Genomic DNA, 22,161 nt, shown 5'->3' with positions numbered 1-22,161 from the left:
CTCCACACAGATCTTCTCTAGATCAGTCAGGTTTCTGGGCTGTCACTGAGAAACACGGAGTTTGAGCTCCCTCCAAAGATTCTATATTGGGTTTAGGTCTGGAGACTGGCTAGGCCACGCCAGAACCTTGATATGCTTCTTACAGAGCCACTCCTTGGTTATCCTGGCTGTGTGCTTCGGGTCATTGTCATGTTGGAAGACCCAGCATCTTCAATGCTCTAACTGAGGGAAGGAGGTTGTTCCCCAAAATCTCGCAATACATGGCCCCGGTCATCCTCTCCTTAATACAGTGCAGTCGCCCTGTCCCATGTGCAGAAAAACACCCCCAAAGCGTGATGCTACCACCCCCATGCTTCACAGTAGGGATGGTGTTCTTGGGATGGTACTCATCATTCTTCTTCCTCCAAACACGTTTAGTGGAATTATGACCAAAAAGTTCTATTTTGGTCTCATCTGACCACATGACTTTCTCCCATGACTCCTCTGGATCATCAAAAAGGTCATTGGCAAACTTAAGACGGGCCTTGACATGTGCTGGTTTAAGCAGGGGAACCTTCCGTGCCATGCATGATTTCAAACCATGACGTCTTAGTGTATTACCAACAGTAACCTTGGAAACGGTGGTCCCAGCTCTTTTCAGGTCATTGACCAGCTCCTCCCGTGTAGTTCTGGGCTGATTTCTCACCTTTCTTAGGATCATTGAGACCCCACGAGGTGAGATCTTGCATGGAGCCCCAGTCCGAGGGAGATTGACAGTAATGTTTAGCTTCTTCCATTTTCTAATGATTGCTCCAACAGTGGACCTTTTTTCACCAAGCTGCTTGGCAATTTCCCCGTAGCCCTTTCCAGCCTCGTGGAGGTGTACAATTTTGTCTCTAGTGTCTTTGGACAGCTCTTTGGTCTTGGCCATGTTAGTAGTTGGATTCTTACTGATTGTATGGGGTGGACAGGAGTCTTTATGCAGCTAACGACCTCAAACAGGTGCATCTAATTTAGGATAATAAATGGAGTGGAGGTGGACATTTTAAAGGCAGACAAACAGGTCTTTGAGGGTCAGAATTCTAGCTGATAGACAGGTGTTCAAATACTTATTTGCAGCTGTATCATACAAATAAATAGTTAAAAAATCATATATTGTGATTTCTGGATTTTTTTTTTTTTAGATTATGTCTCTCACAGTGGATGACAATTTCAGACCCCTCCATGATTTCCAAGTGGGAGAACTTGCAAAATAGCAGGGTGTTCAAATACTTTTTTTCCTCACTGTATATATATATATATATATATATATATATATAATACTACATCCCAGAAAGGCCATGAGTGTCAAGGTAATGTATACTTGCCTGCAATTCTTTGAGATTTTCATTGAAAAAAAAAAAAGTTTTAATAAAAACAAAAACTTTTTATTTTACCTTTTGCCTATGAAATCACAAGGAGAATCCTTGTCCTTGCGGTGAAGCAGCCACGAACATCTGCATTCTCCAACCTTTACAGCCATTAAGAGATCATCTTCCAGAGCCTCCTATTAATAACCACTGTCAGCCTTGACTGTCTGTGAGAGGACATGTTTTTCATCTGAGAGTTGGAACATTTTTAATCTCTCCTGACTGTCCTTCCAGAGACTCATATGCGCAAGGATAGAGGATGATGAATTTACTGCCAAAAAATCCTGAATTCTATGATGCTTATCAATATTATGTCCATAAACAGGAGGCACCTTGTCTCAGAGATTCTTTTTTCTGACAGAGAGAAACTTCAGTTTTCACCTTATTACAGAGAAACTATCACATAATCACATTGATTGTGTAACATGACTAATTCCTCACACGGCTCAACCTGAAAACATCTGGCTTCTGGATATGAAGGATTCAAGTCTATTCTGCCATAGGGTTGTGTATGATTCAGAATTGAATTTAGTATTCATTTCATGTGAGTGTATGTGATTCTTTAGAGGTTAAATTTTCTTTTTAAAAATGATATCACGGAATGATCCCATGTGATCTGGTGGTACAGTACTGTATATACAATAGGGTTTAGTGAAAAAACAGCAACATTTAATGTATTATTTAACAAACTATTGTTCTAGTTTAAATATTTTAAGATGCTTCTTTATGAAGCATATTAATTCACTTATTCAATTCATCTACTCTATCAGCAATTAAAGTTAAATTAAGTTTAGCACTATATGCACTCACAATTTTAATGTTATTTCCATTAAAACAATAAAAAACATAGTACATAACTGCAATCATATGGATTCAGTGCATTGATGTAAAAAAGGCAATCATGATCATGACACGAAAACCCTCTTTTGTCACTAAATTGATATAATAAACTCTAATCCAACTATCTTAAGTGGATTTCAGCAGCAGGATTCAGAGCGCTATGTTCCAACACTCACACCTGCCCCTCCATCTGTTACTGTAGTTATGGATCATTCTATCCCAGATTTACCCCACCCAAAATCCTGGTTTGAACCAGCACATTCAAACAAATTTGTATCCGTACTGCTCAGTTGTTACGTGGCACATGCAAACCAACACATTTTAGACCTCAGTCCTCATTTCATAAACAAATTAATTAAACAAAAAGAATAATTTTGATACCTATTAAGGGAATAAGGAGTTTGACTATTCCTAAACAACACAGAGAGAACTAACAATAAGTGTTAAATATGTAAAATTCTGCTTAAAGGGATAGTTCGGCCAAAAATGATATTAAACCCATGATTTACTCATCCTCAAGCCGTTCGAGATGCATATGTCAATCATTTTTCAGACGAACACATTTTCAGTTATTTTAGAAAATGTCTCTGATCTTTCAGTGGTTATAATGTGAAGTTATGGGGTCCACTCCTTCAAGTCCCAAAAATGTGCATGCATCCTTCACAAAAGTAATCCATCCGGCTCCAGGGGGATAAACGAAGGCCTTCTGAGGGTAATACGTGTGGTTTTGTCGTAAAAATATACATATTTAAAACTTTATAAATGAAAATAACTGGCTTCCGGTAGCGGTCGACGCGCGTTCACGGAGATGGATGCTGGCTTATGACGTAGGACGTAGCGTAGCGTAGAAGGCCTTCGCTTATCCCCCTGGAGCCGGATGGATTACTTTTGTGAAGGATGCATGCACATTTTTGGGACTTGAAGGAGTGGACCCTATAACTTCACATTATAACCACTGAAAGATCTGAGACATTTTCTAAAATAACTGAAAATGTGTTCGTCTGAAAAATGATTGACACATGCATCTGGAACGGCTTGAGGGTGAGTAAATCATGGGTTTAATATCATTTTTGGCCGAACTATCCCTTTAAACTTCTGCTTTGGCTTTGTGTAGCACCTGCCACCAGAGGTGGACAGTAACAAAGTAGCCTACATTTACTTGAGTACTTTATTTCGATAGTCCACTTTAGACATTCTACTAACTATAAGTAACTTTGCTACTACATGTCAACTAACTGTCGTCGGAGTATCAGTAGACTGTCTGCTTAAAGGAGAATTCCGGTCAATTTTAACATTGAGCTCATTTTTTTGTAAATTTGGAGTGCTGTCAGTACAGAGAACAATGACAAAAATCGGTGTTGCCAACACCATGTTATCCTCTTTTTAAAATTTGCACCCTGTTGACTTCAATGGGGCAAGTTTTAAACCAGCTTTTAGCCTCTTAACATCCTTGATGTGTCATTACAAGTGCACAGCTAATGTGAGTGATTCCTTCAGAGTGATCACGGGTGAATCTGACTGCAGTAGATGTGAAAGATATTAATAAAAATGATGTATTTTCTTCCTGTTTTCGGTCGAAGTCCATAGTAATCGATTGTCGAGTTCACACGCATGATCATAGGTACTAAACCAAATTTACAAAAAAATTAGCTCAGTGTTAAAATTGACCGGAGTTCTCCTTTAATATCTGCTAACACTTCATTTTGATGGTCCATCAACAGATATTCTACTGACTATAAATAACTTGGCAACTACAAGTCGCGAACCCTAACACCTAACCATAACAGTCTACTACAGTCTACTAATACTCTAATGAGAGTTAGTTGAGAACATGTAGTTGCAAAGTAGAATGTCTAAAGTGGACTATCGAAAAAAAGTGGAACCGAGTACCGTACTTAAGTACACTTTTTGAGTATCTGTACTTTACTTGAGTATTCTTTTTCTGGAAACATTTTACTTTAACCTCACTACATTTGAAAGACAAATATCGTACTACTTACTCCACTACATTTCTGTCAAGGTCATTGAGTAGAAAGTAGTAACGTCTGTCGTCAGTCAGTGGATGATTTTCATTTTCAACGTTGGGTTTGGTCTTCTAAATGCGAATTTTGTCATTGTTTTGGAGCACACTAGCTTATAGATAACAGTAAGGCTAACATATTAAAGCCAAAAAACTTTTCATAGACACTTTAAATAGGGCAATATTTGAGGGAACAGCCAGTTGGGTTTCCGAAACCATTGTGGGCGTTATTGAGTGCACTTATTCAATCTGACATTCAATCCTACTGGAACTGTGTTCCAGAAATAAATTTGATATTGATATGAGGTTATAGGGGCGATTTCGGACACAACCAATATCTGATTAACGTTAATATTATTACTAGCCTTCTCGAATAGATAGCATCCTTCTGTTTTCTTTTTTTTTTTACCTTGTAGGATGTTACAACGGGGTCCCTGGCTGCCACTCTGTATATTCTTCCATATATGATCCCAATGTTAAAAACAAGCAACTGAAGTTTATTTAAACTTTCATTTTATTAGGTATCTGGATGCTTATATAATTGGCTATTTAATTATACGATTATATTTACAATAGAATAATGTTAATGATCATTCATTTGTGTCATTCAAACACCAATAATTCCAAAGATTTGATAGGGCACCAAAGCACTGTTGCTCAATTCATATGCTGATAAGGAAATCTTAAAGACATAAAATGGTCCAATTAATTCTATTCTAACACTGTGTCTACACCAGACGCGAGCGACGTGACGAAAGCAAGCTTGAGGCTGTCTACACTGGACACGACAACAGAAGTATGTCAGAAATAGAACGGGGCATCAGTTTGCGGTCAGGAATTTGTCGTGATGCGTTTCGCATTCAGTGTAGACAGCATCACTGATTATAATGGGTTCTGTTTGCTTTTATCACTTTGCCACGTCTTGTGTAGACACAGTGTAAGGGTCATAAAAAGTTTGGAATCAATATTCATGAAAGACTAAAGCCCCTTTCACACAGAGATTCCGGAAAATACGCGGATAAAGTGACCCGGGATTTGACCCGGGTTCGTTTAATTTTGGTTCATTCACACTGCCAGTGATTTTCCGGAATCAGAGAGTGCGTTCACACACAAGCCGTAAAAAATCCCGTAAAGACACGTGACATCGACGTGACATGTAATGTCTCAGCAGCCTCTTAAGTTTGCTTATGAGCTGCGATTTCTCTCTCGAGAAACCACGCATGTGCATTTTTTTCTCTGATTCGATCATAAACTAGAGCATTACGTACCATTTCACTAGCGGGCGAACGATCCCGGCTTCAGTGTCATCACTACGACACGGCATTTTTATATAATAATAATAAAATAAATGATATTTTAATAATCATGATATGACAACATAAGGCCTGTTGTCACCCACACAATGTTTAAGCAGTTCTTCATCACTTTATTATTGTCCATCGTGGAGGGGGGGATCATTCTCTAATGATCATCTGACCATGATTCCCCCCTCTTTAATCATTTTCCTTTAATCTTCACTTCAACATGTCTAAATCCTTTCAGGTTCTATTTTTGCCTGGCCTTGTTGTGATCATAACAGGGACACTCAAGTTTATGAATCCCTAATCACGCCACATGTACCTGCCTCTCTCTCTCTCTCTCTCTCTCTCTCTCTCTCTCTCTCTCTCTCTCTCTCTCTCTCTCTCTCTCTCTTTCTCTCTCTCTGCCCTCCCCCTCTGTTTCTGACTCTCTCGCTCCTCGTGCATGGCTCGTGGTTTTATTGTTAGAAGTGACAGATCAGGTCACTCTCTATTGAATCACTAATGAGAAAGGCCTGTTTTGAAGCATAGACTAATCCGCAGTAAGATGCTAGCTTCTGAGAATATGGTTCCATTCTGTCTTTTCCTTCACATACTGTAGTTAGTGCAGTGACTATCTTCATAATGACTCCAAAAGGCATAGATCATAAATCTGTCTCATTTCATGCCTGAACCTTCCATGTTCATGTCATATTTCACCCTAAAATGACCACTGAGAATAAAAGGGATTACAAAAAAAACCTCACAAGTAATTAATTCACAACAGTTTATTTAGGGGTGAAATGTGACCTGAAACACTTTTATTTGTACATGCAGTTCCTTCACACCACGGCTATTTACACGTGCAGCAAACGGACCTGCCATGTTTACTAACTAAAGAATGGAATATACTGTATAGCCTAAGTTACATAATTAAAACAAATTCAACACCTAGTGTGCAATATGAACCGGTAAAGAGGTCATTGTTGCTGTTTGCTGAGGACAAACAAGCTGGCTCCTGATTTTTGCCCTCTGTTTGTTAAAGTTGTACACTAAAAGGCAAAAGACCATAAAATTGCATGTTATCTCATTCTGTGGCATGGTAATGATTTCCAGTATTGCTCTCAAAGGTTACATTAAAAGCCTACATCTCAAACTATAGGTAATTTCATCCTGCATAAAACGGTTATTATAGTGCAGCTTATAAAAAGAGCTAGCCTGAAACCCTTTATTTCAGCCAATCTGCTAGGACGATACTCAAAGGCGCCCTGTTGCTATGCAAGTCCCTGTCTCATCACATTTCCATGGTTACAGGGCAACAAAGAATTAGCAATGAACATAAGAGCTCCCTCAGATACACGTTTTTTTCCTGAATGAAAAATGAATTAGTTTAGCGATGAAGTGAGAAACTTCTTAATATACAATACAGTGGGCTTAGAGTGAGGCATTAAAGCACATTTCAAATGCTATGTAAGAAAAATGTTTTATTTTCACAGAGAAAAAAAAAATACATATTAATATTAATGACTATTTGTGTCATCAATATAGTGGCTGCACACACAATTAACAGCCATAAATTAAATAATGGTAATTGAGTACGAGTGTTGATATTATGAAATGAATGAATAATGACTGAGAGTAATTCTCATTTTAACAGATGGAAATAAATCAACATGTAACAAAAGGAATTTGATATTTAATCTTATCATGAATACTTACTATTGCCACTTATCAATAGGAACCATAACAACAAATTATGGATAAATAGATTACACTAGTCCGAAGATCATTTAGATCTGAATTTGCATGGATTTAAAGGGTTAGTTCACCCAAAAATGAAAATTCTGTCATTTACTCACGTTCATGTCTTTCCAAACCCATAAGACTTTCGTTCATCTTCAGAACACAAATGAAGATATTTTGAATAAAATCTGAGCGATTTCTGCCCCTCGTGTGTTACGCATCACATTTAAACTTCAGCAAGAACCAATGAGGTTCATTCTTGTGTGTTAAAGCTCTCCAATTTCAGAAGATGAATGAAAATCTTATGGGTTTGGAACAACATGAAGTTGAGTAATCAATGACAGAATTTTCATTTTTGGGTGAACTAACCCTTTAATATATAATTAGTCATGCACATATATAATGCTCTTCTTAATAAAAACAAAAATTCAAAAGTCATGACCCTTTTTCATACAAGTACTCACACATTTTCCAAGTCATTCCTCAGGGATCTGGCCAGGTAACCTGGCACCCTGATCCACAGTATTCCTCGGACTGGAATTGCCACAACTGGGTCTGGTGGTCTCAGCCGTGCTGCTGGTCCTTTGCAGAAACTGAAGAAAGTTTTCATGGATGGAACCTTCGTGACTGGAGGCTCGAAGTTCAACAGGTCTACTGGCGCAACATTTTCTCAGTTTTATCAGTTCCTCGCGGATCTGTCGGTTCAGAAGGCCGTAAAAGAACGGATTCACAGCAAACGAGGAATACGCTAGCCAAGTGACGGCTTCTTCGATGTCCCCTGGGCTCTGAAGCGGAGTGGTGATGGACATGTAAAGGTGGAAACTGAAGTACGGGAGCCAGCAGATGAGAAACTGGCCCACAATTACAACCAGGGTGATGGCAGCCTTTCCGCCACCAAAAACTCTCTCAGGAGACAATCTCTGGGGCAGGCTGCGGGTGGTGGTGATGATAGTGGTCTGGCTGTTGATGGAATCCGAGCGACGCTTAGCTTGGTTGGCCGTCCAGCTAGGCAGTGGTACGTGCTGACGGGCAGCTGTTCGTGCGACTTTGTATACATTGCAATATACTGCAAAAATCACAACAGCGGGTACCAAGAAGCAAAGCACGCTGAAGAGAATAGCGAAAACCTTCCTGAGGCGACTGTGGCTCCAGTGTAAAGAGCAATGGGCCGCTGCGATGGAGCTCTGGTTCCCATACGCTGGCCAACCGAGAAGCGTTACCAAAGCCAGCAGGATGGATTTGACCCAAATGAAGACCATAACTCCTAGCGCAAGGTTTAGAGTCATCTTCACCTCGTATCGCATAGGATGAACAATATAGTAGTAGCGTTCAATACTGATTGCAGTCACGGTAAGAATTGAGGCACAGATGAGGAACACGTTTAAAAAGATGTACACCTGGCACTCCAGAACGGTAAACGCTACAGTGCTAAAGAACGGAGAACTAGACACTATCCCGAGAGGCATCAACAATATAGCACAAAGCAAGTCAACTGCACAAAGATGACAAACAAACACATATTTTTTCATGTGAGGAGCTCGGGCAATGGCCACCATGACTCCGCTGTTGCCCAATAGTGCTGCCAGGTTAAGGGTCACCATGCAAAACAGCCCAGCAAGATCCTTAATCTGGGATTCTGAGTGGATGACCTCCTCCATGCTGGGAGGGGTAGGCTTGGTTGTGATCCGCTGGCCGGACGTGTCATTTGGAGTTGTGTGATTGGTCAGGAGACCCAGCATCAGACCTGGCACAGCTTTCTCCATACTTCACCGGCTCGAGATAGAACCAGGCTTCTCCATGCGTAAATGTTGTTTTCTCTTCAGTTTGTCAAGCGTTTGTGTTGAAACCATCTCTGAGAAGAAACGAGCAGATCTATTAATACTGTATTTCATGTGATGTCATGTCACAGAGCAAAGTTTATAGATACTTATATAGAGATAGATTTACATTTTAACAGACATGTTTGTCAAAAATGTGACTTACAAATATAAAATATTAATTTATTTTAGTATATTAATACACACACGCACACACGCATATATATATATATAATATTTGTAAGTCATATTTTAATAAAAGCAATTGCTTTATATTGATAAAAGCAGTTGTTGTCGAAACAACTATTGTAAGCTGAAAATTGTTACAAATAAAAAAATATATGAACAAACCGCATCGATAGATAGATAGATAGATATAGATAGATAGGTTAATATAGATGCTGATGTAAAGTTAAAATAAAAAATGTAATTAATATATGAAAAATATCAATATCAAAGTGACTCTGTGTAGCTTTCAAACCAAATATATCAAAAAACAGTTTTTTGAAACCCTAAAGTTGTAAAGAAAGTGATGCTGCATATTGCAAACCATATTCTTTAAGAGCATAACAGAATATTATGCCATGATTCAGTGCAAAGGGTCATTAAAAGGATTGGTGACTGTTTCATACCCATAATGATTAATTATGTTAATCTGTAACGCCTCCATCACTCATCATTCAGTGAGAGAGAGCAAAATTCCCTTTCATGTCAAACTAAACATGCAATTATTATCAGAACACTAAAGCTGTTATTACATACACACACTAAACTCTTGAGTCCAAATGGAAAGGAAATTCCCTCATACAAATCCTGAGTGCATATTGGTAATCATTTCTCCAAGAAAGTACAGATCATTCCCAAAATCACAGTGTCAATTTCCTTTTACTTCAGTCTTCATGGAAAATCTCATCTATTATTTTTTTCCCCCAACCCACTCACCAGGTCTCTCTATATGCTAATGAGGGCAGAACAACATCCTGTCCTTTCTTGTTGGCAACTGACAGATTGCTTTCACCCAACGGGAGCATGTTTTTTTGTACAAATGGGTTGTTGACCGTCAGAGATCAATGAAGTTGGAGGAATACATGACTGTTGTTGTTGTTGTTTTTTGTCAGTGGGAGTCACACATGAGTCATACCTGATTGTGTGCCTTGACCTCCCCACAACACCCACCAATACGCGCTGACCCGTCCCCTCCCCCGACCCACAGACACCAATGGCCCCAGGAGCTTTTACTCCTTTCGCTAGAAATTCAAAAACACATTTTCCACTAAATTAAAATGAATGACCTACTGTCATATCAGGTTGTGTTTCACTCTTCTGACTTAACCCCACATGTTGCCCTGACACACAACATTAGAGAAAGAAGACAATGTGAGTTTTCTTACCTGTCAACGTCTGGGACTTTGATCTTTCTTTGATTCTCCAATCAGATTTGAACATCTGGACGTATGTTCACATCTAAAATTCAGCAGACATCAAAACAAGTGCAGTGCAAGCCCACAGGAGGCCGCTCGACATCTCAGGTGAGTTCAGTGGAGAGCAACCAGAGTGGATCATGATCCATCAAAAATTATTATCATCCAGGAAAGCTCCGGCTCTAAGAAGCAAAGTTCAAATAGGTTTCCCTTTTCATCTAACAAAACCCAGATGAAGCAGAAAGGATATGGTCCCACCTGCTCTTCCTGTTTCCAGTAGTGTTGATTAGTATTCACACCACTTAGGCCGGTGTCCGTCAGGATGCTCTTCCACAGTGTCCGGTGCTGTGGAGGGCTGTGACTGTCACACATTGTATCTCTGTGATTTTTTTTCTTCCTCTTTCAAACAGACACATACTCCTCTGTCCTCCAGTGTGGCAGTCATCCCCTGGGTCCTACTGCACACCCTTAAACTAAAAGATATTTTAATGGTCCATTGTAGCACGACCAAGTCATTTTTGTATTATAATAAAATAAAATGTATTATTATTATTTTTTGTGAATTCTCAGAGACCCTACATGTCTCGTGTATCTTATAGAAGATATCCTGGACCATTCAAAGATACCAGATGTTTGGAAGTTTATCAATGAAAAGTTGTGTCCCTAGGTTTTTGTAAATGGATAACAACATAATTCATTATATTTTACGGAATAATTATCATTTGTATTTCAATTGAGTTTCTCATACACTGAAAAAATGATTCGTTGAATTCATTAAAAAAAATTATCGTAAGTGGTTGGTTGCACACAATTGATTTTACCTACATTTAAACAAAAAAATCCTACTTAGTGTTGCTTTAAAATGCTGAAGAGGCTATTAAATGCAGACGTGTCTAGTGTGCATACAAAAAAAATCTGCATTTGTGTATTATACAGTACAATATAATTGTGTATTACATTTAATTAAAACATTGTTTGACAATGAACAGGGGTTGGACAATGAAACTGAAACACTGACCAATAATACAGTGTTGGAGGTTTCAGGCCTATATGCGTGGCCTGGTGGCGAATCTTCACTGATTTTACATTCCATCAGTAAGACCAGAGTGTGAAGGTTGAATTAGCAGAGCAATAGCAGCTGTACATTAAATATTGCAATCCACACAACATAATGGGAGACATGTCAGAGTTCACAAGAGGACAAATTGTTGGTGCGCATCTCGCTGGTTCATCTGTGACTGACAGCAAGTCTTTGTGGTGCATCCAGAGCTATAATATCCAGGGTAACGCCAGCATACCACCATGTAGGACGAACCACAATCGACAGGACAGGAGTAACTGCCGACGCAAGAGGAAGCTTTCTGAAAGGGATGTCCAGGTTCTAACCCCAGGTTGTATCAAAAAAACATAAAACCACAGCTGCCCAACAGCAGAATTTAATGCGGCTCTCCTGTTTCCACCTAAACTGTTCGTTGAGAGTCAATATTCATGGTCGGGCTGCTATAGCCAAGCATTCGGTCACTTGTGCCAATGCCAAATGTCAAGTTTCAATGGTGCCAACAGTGCAAATCTTGGGCTATGGACAATGCGAAACATGTATTGTTCTTTGATGAGTCCACCTTCACTGTCTTTCCCACAACCATGGGAGTTTCGGTGTGGAGAATCCTCAAAAAAGCCTCAACACCCCGACTGTTGCTGCCCAGAGTGAAGCTCGGCAGTGAACCAGTGATGGTTTTGGCTGCAATATCATGGCATTCACTACTGTGCTTGATGGGCGTCACTGCCAAGGACTACCGGACCATTCTGGAGGACCATGTGCACCTAATGGTTCAAGCATTGTACCCTGAAGTTGGTACAGTGTATCTGCATGATAATGCACCAATACACACAGCATGACTTGTGACAGATGGTTTGATGAATATAAAAGTGAAGTTGAAGAAGGCCCTACACCATACTAATATATTACTGTGGTCTAATGCAGGTGTTTCAGTTTTTATTTTCCAACACCTTTATATATATATATATATATATATATATATATATATATATATATATATATATATATATATATATTTTTTTTTTTTTTTTTTTTTTTTGCCCTTTTTGCACATTTTGTCATTTATATTCTGTAACATGGGGTCAGGTGAAATTACTGTAATATTAAATATTAACTCTGTTGTTAGGTTGTATTAAATAGGCATGTATGGTTATTAAAGAATGTAGTCAAAGACTGTCATTGTACTGCTGTCCACTTATATGTACAGAACAATATATGTATTGATTATAAATGCACATTATGTCTAGCAAATTATTCATTTCTTTAATGAAAATCGAACTAAAACCTTTGTGAACACAGTTTTAACATACAGTGCTGTGGATCTAATGGGACGTTTAATAAAACCTTTGCATTTTGAAAAGTGACATCTACTGGTTAAAAGGAGAACACAACAGTGCAAGTATAATTATAATGATTTATTATCTTCAGTTGTTTTTTTCTTCAGTACTAAGCAGTTACATTAACATTAACTTTACTTCAAAGTTCACCACAACATAAAAAAGAGAAAAATATATAACAATGGAATAATATCTATTAACTTTGTGCAATATGATTATATAAAAGAGCTTCAAACAAATGCTTGATAAAACAAACATCTGACCAAACAAATATAAAGGGCCGTATTAGCATTAGACTTCCTTCATAACCCTTGCTTGTCAGCCATGTATGAGCAGCTTGCATGCATATAATTGCATGAACATAAACTTGAAAGAAATTACAATTTTAGAAAAGAAAATATACTCTTAACAAAATTAATTAAGCTTCAATCATACTTTAGAAATATATTTTTTAAATACTCTTAGTCTGTGTAAAATAAGAGTATTTAATTCAACGGGCTTGAAAAAAGCAATTACAATATTTTATATTCTCTTCATTTTAGCCCTTTTTGAAAATGTTTTGCTCTTTAAAATAAAAATGCACATTTATTCAACATTTTTCAAATGTTTAAAGGTGAACATACTAACTTGTTTTTATGACAGTACAGAAACCTGCAGCAACGTTTCTAATATGAATAACAATAAGTAATGATAGGAAGACATGCAAACCTCCCTCAGAGAGAAGGGATTGTGAGCAAACATACTGTAAGGCTACACCAACCAAAGTTTACAGTACATGATAAAGATGTAATGTAATAATCAAATATTTCTTAGACATTCCGACTAATTAACTCAAACATTCAATGCTTTATACAGTATGTGAGCATGAAACCACATAACAGAAGTGCCATTTATAAGAAGCTATATATGTAGATACAGTTCCATGTTTTCAAATCAGCTCTAGTAATAATTGAACTTCAACTCCAGGAGGTATCGGATGCGACACTGGCTTTCCTTATAGATGAGATACTCACTGTTGTAGAAAGAACTTCCTTCGTACTGCGTCTGTTTTATGGCTTTTCCCTGAGGAACTGCCACCTTTTTACCATCAAACTCAATGAAGACATTTTTCGAGGGATCTGAAGAAGAAAACAAAAAGACTGAAATTGATAAGATGTTATGCAGAATTTAACAAAATGTACAAGTCTATAAAGAGAAATGAGTAATGAGTTTTGATTATATTTGGAAAAACCTGGTTCTTGGCTTCCGCGTGCAATTACGCTGTCATAGCCAGCGGGGGGCTTCCTTAAGCTGCAATCATCCTGCGTGATGGTGTACTCTTTTCCCAAAGCAACTTCATTTAGAAACATGATGCCGATGTTGTTGGATGGATGCACTGTAAACACAATAAAGAACTTAAGAAAAATTATTTTAGAGATAAAAAGTGCCTAATAATGTCTACGACATTGCCAATTTTTCATTTGCCTTTTTGTTTGTGTATCTCTATGGCAAACGCTGAGCCCGTTCGGAACTACGGGAGCCCAGAGGGGAGCGTCGGCGGATGTTAAAGAGAAAACTGATTTTCATTCAAACAAGTCGACGTAAACGACACATTCGAGTTAGTCGATAAAATCGATTTATCGCCCAGCCCTACTACAAGCAATCCTTGCCATTGTGTTGCCATGTTGTATCTAATCAAACTTTATATGTGTTTATATTGTTCTTTTATACTGATGCAAAGAAGGTCCTGTTTCTCACCATAGCCAGCAGATTTGATGTTTTCAGAGGCAAAATAGATTCCCCTGCCCACACGTCCACCAGAATGGGGCATAATACGAAGTCCGCCCTTCAGAATGGCTGCAACCACGGCCACGCTTGTTCCATGCCAAAGCAGCTTCCGGTTCTCCAATGCATCATTTTCCCTGAAGCGCTCAGCCTACACAAGCAAATGCACACATGCACGCACACACACAGGATTTAATTAGGATAATAAAGACTCAGTAATGAACAGAATTCAACACCCACTGAGGCCGAGTGCTCACTGCTGGTTTGAAATGAAATTAGGAATCTAATGGGAACCTAACAGGAGTTCTAATTACTGTGCATTTGCACTTTTTTGACATTTACTGTAACAAGTTTACTGCTTACTATGCATAAACTTTAAACTTAAATTACGCAATACTATTCACCTCTGTATCTCTGTCAACTTCCCAGACGTCCACTAAAGTGAGTCCTTCGCGTCCAGTGGCATTCAAGTACTTCTCAATTATCTTAAATACAAAAAAGAGAGAGAAAAAGGAACTTCTGAGCATACTGCACTTATTTCAACCCATTTCTATACATCAATTTATTTGATCAAGCTTGGTAAATGTCCATAATTGAACTCATAACTTAAAGACTTAAAAAAGCAAAAGTTAAATAATATAAAATCATTCATTATGTTTTTAATATATGTTCATGAAAATCTGGGAATTTTCATTTAAATCTGGAAATTCTGCATTTTAAAAAATTGTTTAAAAGTTGACAAAACGTTTCAATATTTACAATTTTGCTATTATAATAATTCTAGGTCATATTCTTAAGTAAGACATTCTGACAAAAAATGTCAGTGTTATGCTGATAATAAACACTGCATCATTTATTCTTTTAAAAGTGTGTTTACCAGATTTAAATTAGATTTTGAATTCCTGATTGCCAATGTGGACTATAAATGTTGCTGTGCATTGAAACCTTATATTCCTTCGATTTCTTATCCAGCAAACTTAGCTTGCATTTCAGAGACTGGTAATTCTGGTCAACTGGATGAGGCACCACGTCCTTCATTTCTTCTGTGGCTTTCTCAGATTCAGCTTTAAGACTCTGGGCAACCTCGATGTCTGCAAGAACCTACAAGATACAAGCAAGAGAAAGTTCGGATTTTGGTCAAAGCACTCTATATTGGCCATTAAAAACACACACAAGATCAATGTTTATTTTTGTAGCCAAACATTGTATGATTTAACAAATAAACCTATTCTGAGAAATATTCACATTAAAAAGTGTGACAACTAGCCCCAATTTCATGAAACCGAAACATTCTCAGTACACAGTAACTGCTATGTATCTCACCAAAAGCATCTCCTTCTTGCCCTGAAGAACAGAATCATCAGAGATGATAGGGGGTCTGTTGCGGCCAAAGTTATGAGGAATAATGGTGAAGAATTTGTTGGTGAGTTCTTCAAACTTGTTCCGGTCCCCATTCTTTATTGCGGCTTCAATCTCCTCCAAAGCCTCAAAGCCTTTGGCTATCTGCTGCTTGCTGAGTTTCCCCAAAGGCATCTTCTTAATATCTGACAGAGAAATATGTGACGCATGAAACTCCTTCACAAAAAAATGTATCTTACAGATGGAGCTCAGAAAAGTGGCAGATAGAGCTCAAATAGGCAGCAAAAAGTCCCATCTTCAGTTTACAATCACAATGCCAAACCCCCCTGTGGCTTTCAGAAACACATGTAAAATGGGAAGTGAATCCCTGAGTGATCTGAAGGCTATTTCATTGAGGTTTTTAAAATATTACTTATTTTTCCCATCAAAAACAAGTTATAAAAGAACCCCAGTAACACGGCTATCGAAAGGAACAGAAGAACTGGGACTTACTGTGCCCCTATTATGCTTTCAGATATTAGCTTAACTGTAGTGTGTAATTCAGCGGTTTCTGAATGTAAAAGTTCTGCAAAGCTTCAAAGATCAAAGTGCACGACAAATTGCGTTATTGTATCCCCCCCAAAAAATCTGATTTTGAACTGCCTGAAATGAGTCCTAAGCAATTATTACTTCCTGCACAAACCTACGTAGTTTTGTATAAAATTTGCATAAAATTTAGAGAGGCCGAATCTTTGATCGAACCGTTTCAGACAGTGAGAAAAGAGTTGATGCTGCAATGAGAAAATTAAAGACCTTGGATGCATGTAAACCTATTGTTGGAGACCTCAAAAACGAAAAGGAACCTTTAAAATAGCATAAAAGTGTGTCCACCAAAGTGCTTTTTCCCCGCAGCTAGCGTATTTTTCCAATTGTTTTCAATGGGAGCACCATGTTTTTAAAACGCCAGGAGCGTAGCGAGGCACTGAGCGTCTATTTCACGCTGAATCGCTCTGCATTTTTTAACGGATGGCGAGAGTTGAAGAATGTTCAACTTTGGGTACGCAGCGCTCATCACTGTCACTATTTATCCAGCCGTCCAATCACAGTGGAGGAGGGGCGGGACAAAAACAACACCGACCAATGTCAAGTCAAGTCAAGTCATCTTCATTTATATAGCGCTTTTGACAATGTAGATTGTTTCAAAGCAGCTTTACAGAGATAAACGTATAATGTTTTGGCTTTATAGCGGTTCTTTAATAAGTTATATTCCAGCTAAAGTTAGTTTTGATTGATTCGCTTCCGTCGCAACGATCATTTGTTATTAAATTTGGGGCCGCTAAGACGACACCATTCTCTCTACACAGACTTTAAACGAGATGTCAACAGATGACAACGACAAGCATAATAGAAAAAAATAATTGCCAGAGCAAATACTTTACTTTGTATCAATATTTTTATATAGAAATAATACAGAAAAAAACTATCTGTAAAAATAAAATTCTATAAAAGATATGTTTCGTATCATAGCAGGCAAAGCGTCTAAACGGAAAAAAACGCTCTCAAGCGCCCACAGTTAAGTTTTCAGCTGGCTAAAAAACGCTTTGGTGGACACACAGCCTAAAGGCCCGTACACACCGGGACGAATATCGGCGCGCGTTATTCGCCAGCGTTTTTCAACGCGTTTTTTGTGTTCACACCCAAGCGATTTTCGCTGACGATGAGCCGAGTGAACATGCAAATTCATTCCCTGACATTAGATGGCGCTTAATACCACTCCATAACAGTTCTCTTTTATCAAGATTTTTGTAGTCGCTGTCGCGTTAGTCATAGTTCTTTATGTTCCGACACCAACAAGACCAGCAGCTCTACATTCATCTTGCCTTGCATTTTCCTCATCTTATTTCTTCCCGGCAGTGTTTAGACGCTACTCTGCATATATCTTCTTTGCCGTTACGTATGTGTGCTCGGCAAGACCGTTTTGTGTTTGAGCTCCCCCAAGTTGTGTTTTACTGTAACTTCAGAAGCTCCAGACACGTGAGCAAAAGCGGCAATCTCATTGGTCGGATAGTTTTTGACGCGGCGTGTCAAACCAAAAAAACGAACCCGAGGCGTTTTTAAAAAATTACGCTTTTACGCGTGGCGTTTTTCGCGTCGGTGTGCACCCTCACATTGGCGCTCCTTTGTTTAGTCACGAGGCGTTAAACGTTGGCGAATGTCGCGCGCGAAATTCATCCCGGTGTGAACAGGCCTTAATGATTCAAAGCTATATCACAATATACTAACCCAGGTTCATACTGGACATGGCTTCCTTGAACATGTCGTTGTCGAAGATGAATCGGATCAGCCTTTGAGTTCCCTCATCCAACGCACAAGGCAGAACGTGTTGTTCGCTTTTCACCTTCACATCTCCACCGTCTACAGTATCCACCTGCAGGAAACACAAAACATTAGAAACTGTGCTTCAATTAAGGGTGTAATAAAGTAAATTCATTAAATGCTGCAAAAACTGATGAACAAGCTAAATTACCTTCAATTCTGCATCCTGGTCCCCATCTACCTCTATCAGTGTGTACTTCCCAGAATGCGAGACAAAGTTTTCTCGATCGCTCCAGTTATTCTTGGTCTTCTCTTTGAATTTCTTTTCGAAAATCTTAATGGCTGCATCAGCGGTAGATGGACCAGCTAAATTGTTCTGGCCTGACTCTCCCTGAAAACAGTGAAAGACAGGAAAAGTACGTCATCCATTAGAAGCTACAAGAGCATTTATGCACATTGTGTTGTGACATATTTGATGGACAAAAAAAAAGAGAAAGCAACGTACCACTCTGCCCCATCTCGTCCAGCAATAGTACTTCCCCCCAGACACTAAGACTTGGGTTACATAGAATTTGTTGTTGTTGTTTCCAATGTTAGTTTGGTTTAGCATGCAGTCGTAATCTTCATGAACCTGTTGGTTAGGATCACACAAGATTTTTTCTGTGATTCAGGGCAAGCAGTAATTTGCACGAAAACTCACAATTCTCTCTGAACCAAAGACATCAATGGTAGTTTAAACATGATCAATTGTTGTTTAACCACTTGTTCGGTCTCACCTCAGCATTTGATAGATGACAGAAGCTGTCAGGGTTCCTCGTGGCCCTCACTCGTGATCCTGTTGCCTTCAGGGCCTCTTTGGCAGAGGTGAACTTGTCCTTTGGTGGAGCTTCAGGCTCCTCCTTTACTTTCTTCCCTCCAGCTTTGGTGCTTGATGTTGCCCTTCTCTTAGGTGCCATCCTCTTTCCTATTTGTTCATAATCATATGATGTTTTAAATATAGTATATAAACATTCAATAAACTGATCAGCAGCTCTATGATCAGAAGTTATGGAGTCAGTTAAGTAAGACATAGTGACAAACTGCAGCATGCATTACTTAATACATTTAAAAATGATTTTAGTTTACTTTTAATGCAATATCACAATTAATTTAAAATATAGATGAATTTATTTCACCTTTGAGAAATGTTTTGCCACGTGTAACTTCTAACATGGACACCTGAAGGGTCATTCCAGAATTGGAGGACATTTAGGCATCCATAATTTTGAAAAATTGGCCCTTTATTTTACTATTTTTTATTATGTATTTCATAAAAACAGGCAATATACCATTAAATAATTTGATTCGTCCAGCTCAGGTATCAAAGGCACACTTTTTATAGTACTTTTTTTTTTTTTTTTTTGGTGCTGGATGCAACCCTGTTACCAATACTCAGGAACCCGAAAAAAGTATATTTATTGATTTTTTAAAATATAATTTCCTGCCATTAGGTATAGAAAGTCACAATCACTCTATATAAATATTTAATTTTAGATATCACTTGATTTAAATTGATTTAAATTCATTTCAGTAACTTTTGAGTTCCATCTTTGCCAAATTTTTTACTTTTGACATGTTTTATTTGACTGATTTCAGCATATATTTTCAAGTATTTGCTAAAATGCATAATGCATATAATCCTTCAAACTACGGTAATGACAATAGCTCAAGCCCCTGTGAGCTAAAAAAGGTAATTTATTATTATTTTAATAAAAATTATACGGTAACAGGGTTGAAATTTAAGTAACAGGGTTGCGAAAAGTTACAGGGTAATACATTAATAACATGAAATGTATGCTAAATTATAATCAAAATTATATTAATTATTTAGCTTAATGTAATGGGTGTTATATTTGTTAATATTTGTTAATATTTCACTCAAATTCTCTCCTTTTGTTATTATCATTTGTTATATTTCTTTCATTATTTTGTATTCTGGAATTATTCTTTTAAAATTTCTAGTGCTGGGAAAAAATTAATCGCGATTAATCGCATCCAAAATAAAAGTTTGTGTTTGCATAATATATATGTGTGTACTGTGTATAATTATTTTATATATGTATATATAAATACACACATATGCATGTATATATTTAAGATTTTTATTTATTTATATATAAATTATTTATATTTATATATAATATAAATTATGTATAAATGTATATACAGTATATACATGCAAATATTTCTTAAATAAATACATGCATATGTGTGTATTTATATATACAAAATAATTATACACAGTACACATACATATATTATGCAAACACAAACTTTTATTTTGGATGCGATTAATCGCGATTAATTTTTTCCCAGCACTAAATATTTCATTAATTTATTCTTCTAATATTGATTTTTATTAATTAAGATACTAAATATTTAGTTTGTAAATTAAATGAAGACTGGTCACATGAACTATTAATAATAGATTGTCCCTTATGAGTGGACTGAAGGAGATTCAACCCTGTTACTCTAATTATGGTAACAGGGTTGTGAGTAACAGGGTTGCAAATTAATGCTAATGTTAGCTTTTTCTCATGAATAGAAACTTGCTGTTTAGCTAGCTCTAACTGTTGTCTTTAGGACAAACTTACTTATGTAAAAAAGAAGAAGAAAACCTTCAAATTAATTTGTCTTATTCTGATAATAAGTGTAACAGGGTTGCATTTGTTAGAGTGACACATTCAATCAAGGCTAAAAATTGTATAATAACATGAAAAATCAAAGAGAGAATATACCTTTGTTCTACCCATTCTGGTGGCAAACTGCTTAGTGATGTTATTTCCTGTGTATCATGTCACTCACTGTTTTTTTCTTCTTCTTCTGCCAGTCTAAATATTTCGGTAACAGGGTTGCACAATGTTGGGGACATAACTTTATTGCAACATTTCTATTATTTAAAATATTTATATCAATTAAAAAAATGCTTTAACAATTAAAAGAGGCATATATAAACAAAATCATGCAAAAAAAGGGATATTTAAAATGTATTTTAACAGTTATATTTAACATTCAATTTGGTCATTTAGAAGGTGGGACAAGAGAAAAATGGCATTTAAGTGGGTACTATAGACTTTTTTTATTTTCATTAATATTTAGGAAAAAAAAATCTTCAAGTCTATATATATTTAGTTTCAGGACAAGTGTTTTTTACACAGTGACTCATTTTTTTGTATATTATACATAGATTATTTGAAATTTCATAGGTGGGACATGAAATGTCCTCCAATTCTGGAATGACCCTGAAAATGTATTAAGAATATACCAGATGTTTCTTTATTTATTGTTATATCTAATCAACATTTTTCAAACTCACTGTTTGGAAAGATATGACATAAAATTTTTTAAATATGGTAAACAATAAATCAACACAGTCGTGCTGAGACATGTTCGGACATGCTGGAGTTTACTGTAAGTGACGTAGATCTTCCTGGCAGCCTATCAGAGGCACTGAAAATTAGTTCATAGCAAACATGCGTCTTGTCAACAATGAGAACATTACTGACTAATGTGTGCACAAAATAAACATATGTGAAATACGTGAAATCGCAGGTGTTCAGAAACGCGGCGAGCAATTATGGCGTGTTTTGACCATAGACGCACACTCCACCTGCAGCGCTATAGCTGTGGCAATACATAGTCTACAGAGCAATATAACGGTTAAAAATGATTCGAGATTTTATTATTAGTCAGATAGAATGATACTTACCTGCTTGTGAGGGTGCTGAGAAAGTTTGCAGATTCACTCTCTCACTTCGGGACTGTCTGCAGCCTGACTTCCGTGTTTCTGACACTTTACGCCAC

The 22,161-nt window shown here is 37.4% G+C and overlaps 2 protein-coding genes across 2 annotated transcripts; both read right to left on the bottom strand.

Annotated features, from left to right (window-relative positions):
- Positions 1–7,744: 7,744 nt before the first annotated feature.
- Positions 7,745–9,031, bottom strand: gpr61l (G protein-coupled receptor 61-like; the record flags this gene model as incomplete). Its single annotated transcript, XM_081381026.1, has 1 exon — positions 7,745–9,031. The coding sequence occupies one exon, from the start codon at positions 9,029–9,031 to the stop codon at positions 7,745–7,747; it is 1,287 nt and encodes a 428-aa protein (XP_081237152.1).
- A 3,577-nt stretch (positions 9,032–12,608) lies between these two features.
- On the bottom strand, positions 12,609–22,161 carry parp3 (poly (ADP-ribose) polymerase family, member 3). The gene is made up of 11 exons (XM_081380024.1): positions 22,067–22,161; positions 19,095–19,282; positions 18,824–18,949; positions 18,530–18,709; positions 18,286–18,430; positions 15,988–16,208; positions 15,610–15,765; positions 15,069–15,149; positions 14,638–14,815; positions 14,132–14,275; positions 12,609–14,018 (listed from the first exon to the last, which is right to left on the bottom strand). Exons 2-11 carry the CDS (start codon positions 19,272–19,274, stop codon positions 13,840–13,842), a joined length of 1,590 nt encoding a protein of 529 aa, XP_081236150.1. The 5' UTR covers positions 19,275–19,282; positions 22,067–22,161; the 3' UTR covers positions 12,609–13,839.

Source organism: Scardinius erythrophthalmus (genome assembly GCF_964197995.2).
Source record: "Scardinius erythrophthalmus genome assembly, chromosome: 12".
Taxonomy (NCBI): domain Eukaryota; kingdom Metazoa; phylum Chordata; class Actinopteri; order Cypriniformes; family Leuciscidae; genus Scardinius; species Scardinius erythrophthalmus.
This window is presented reverse-complemented; position numbering and strand designations above follow the sequence as displayed.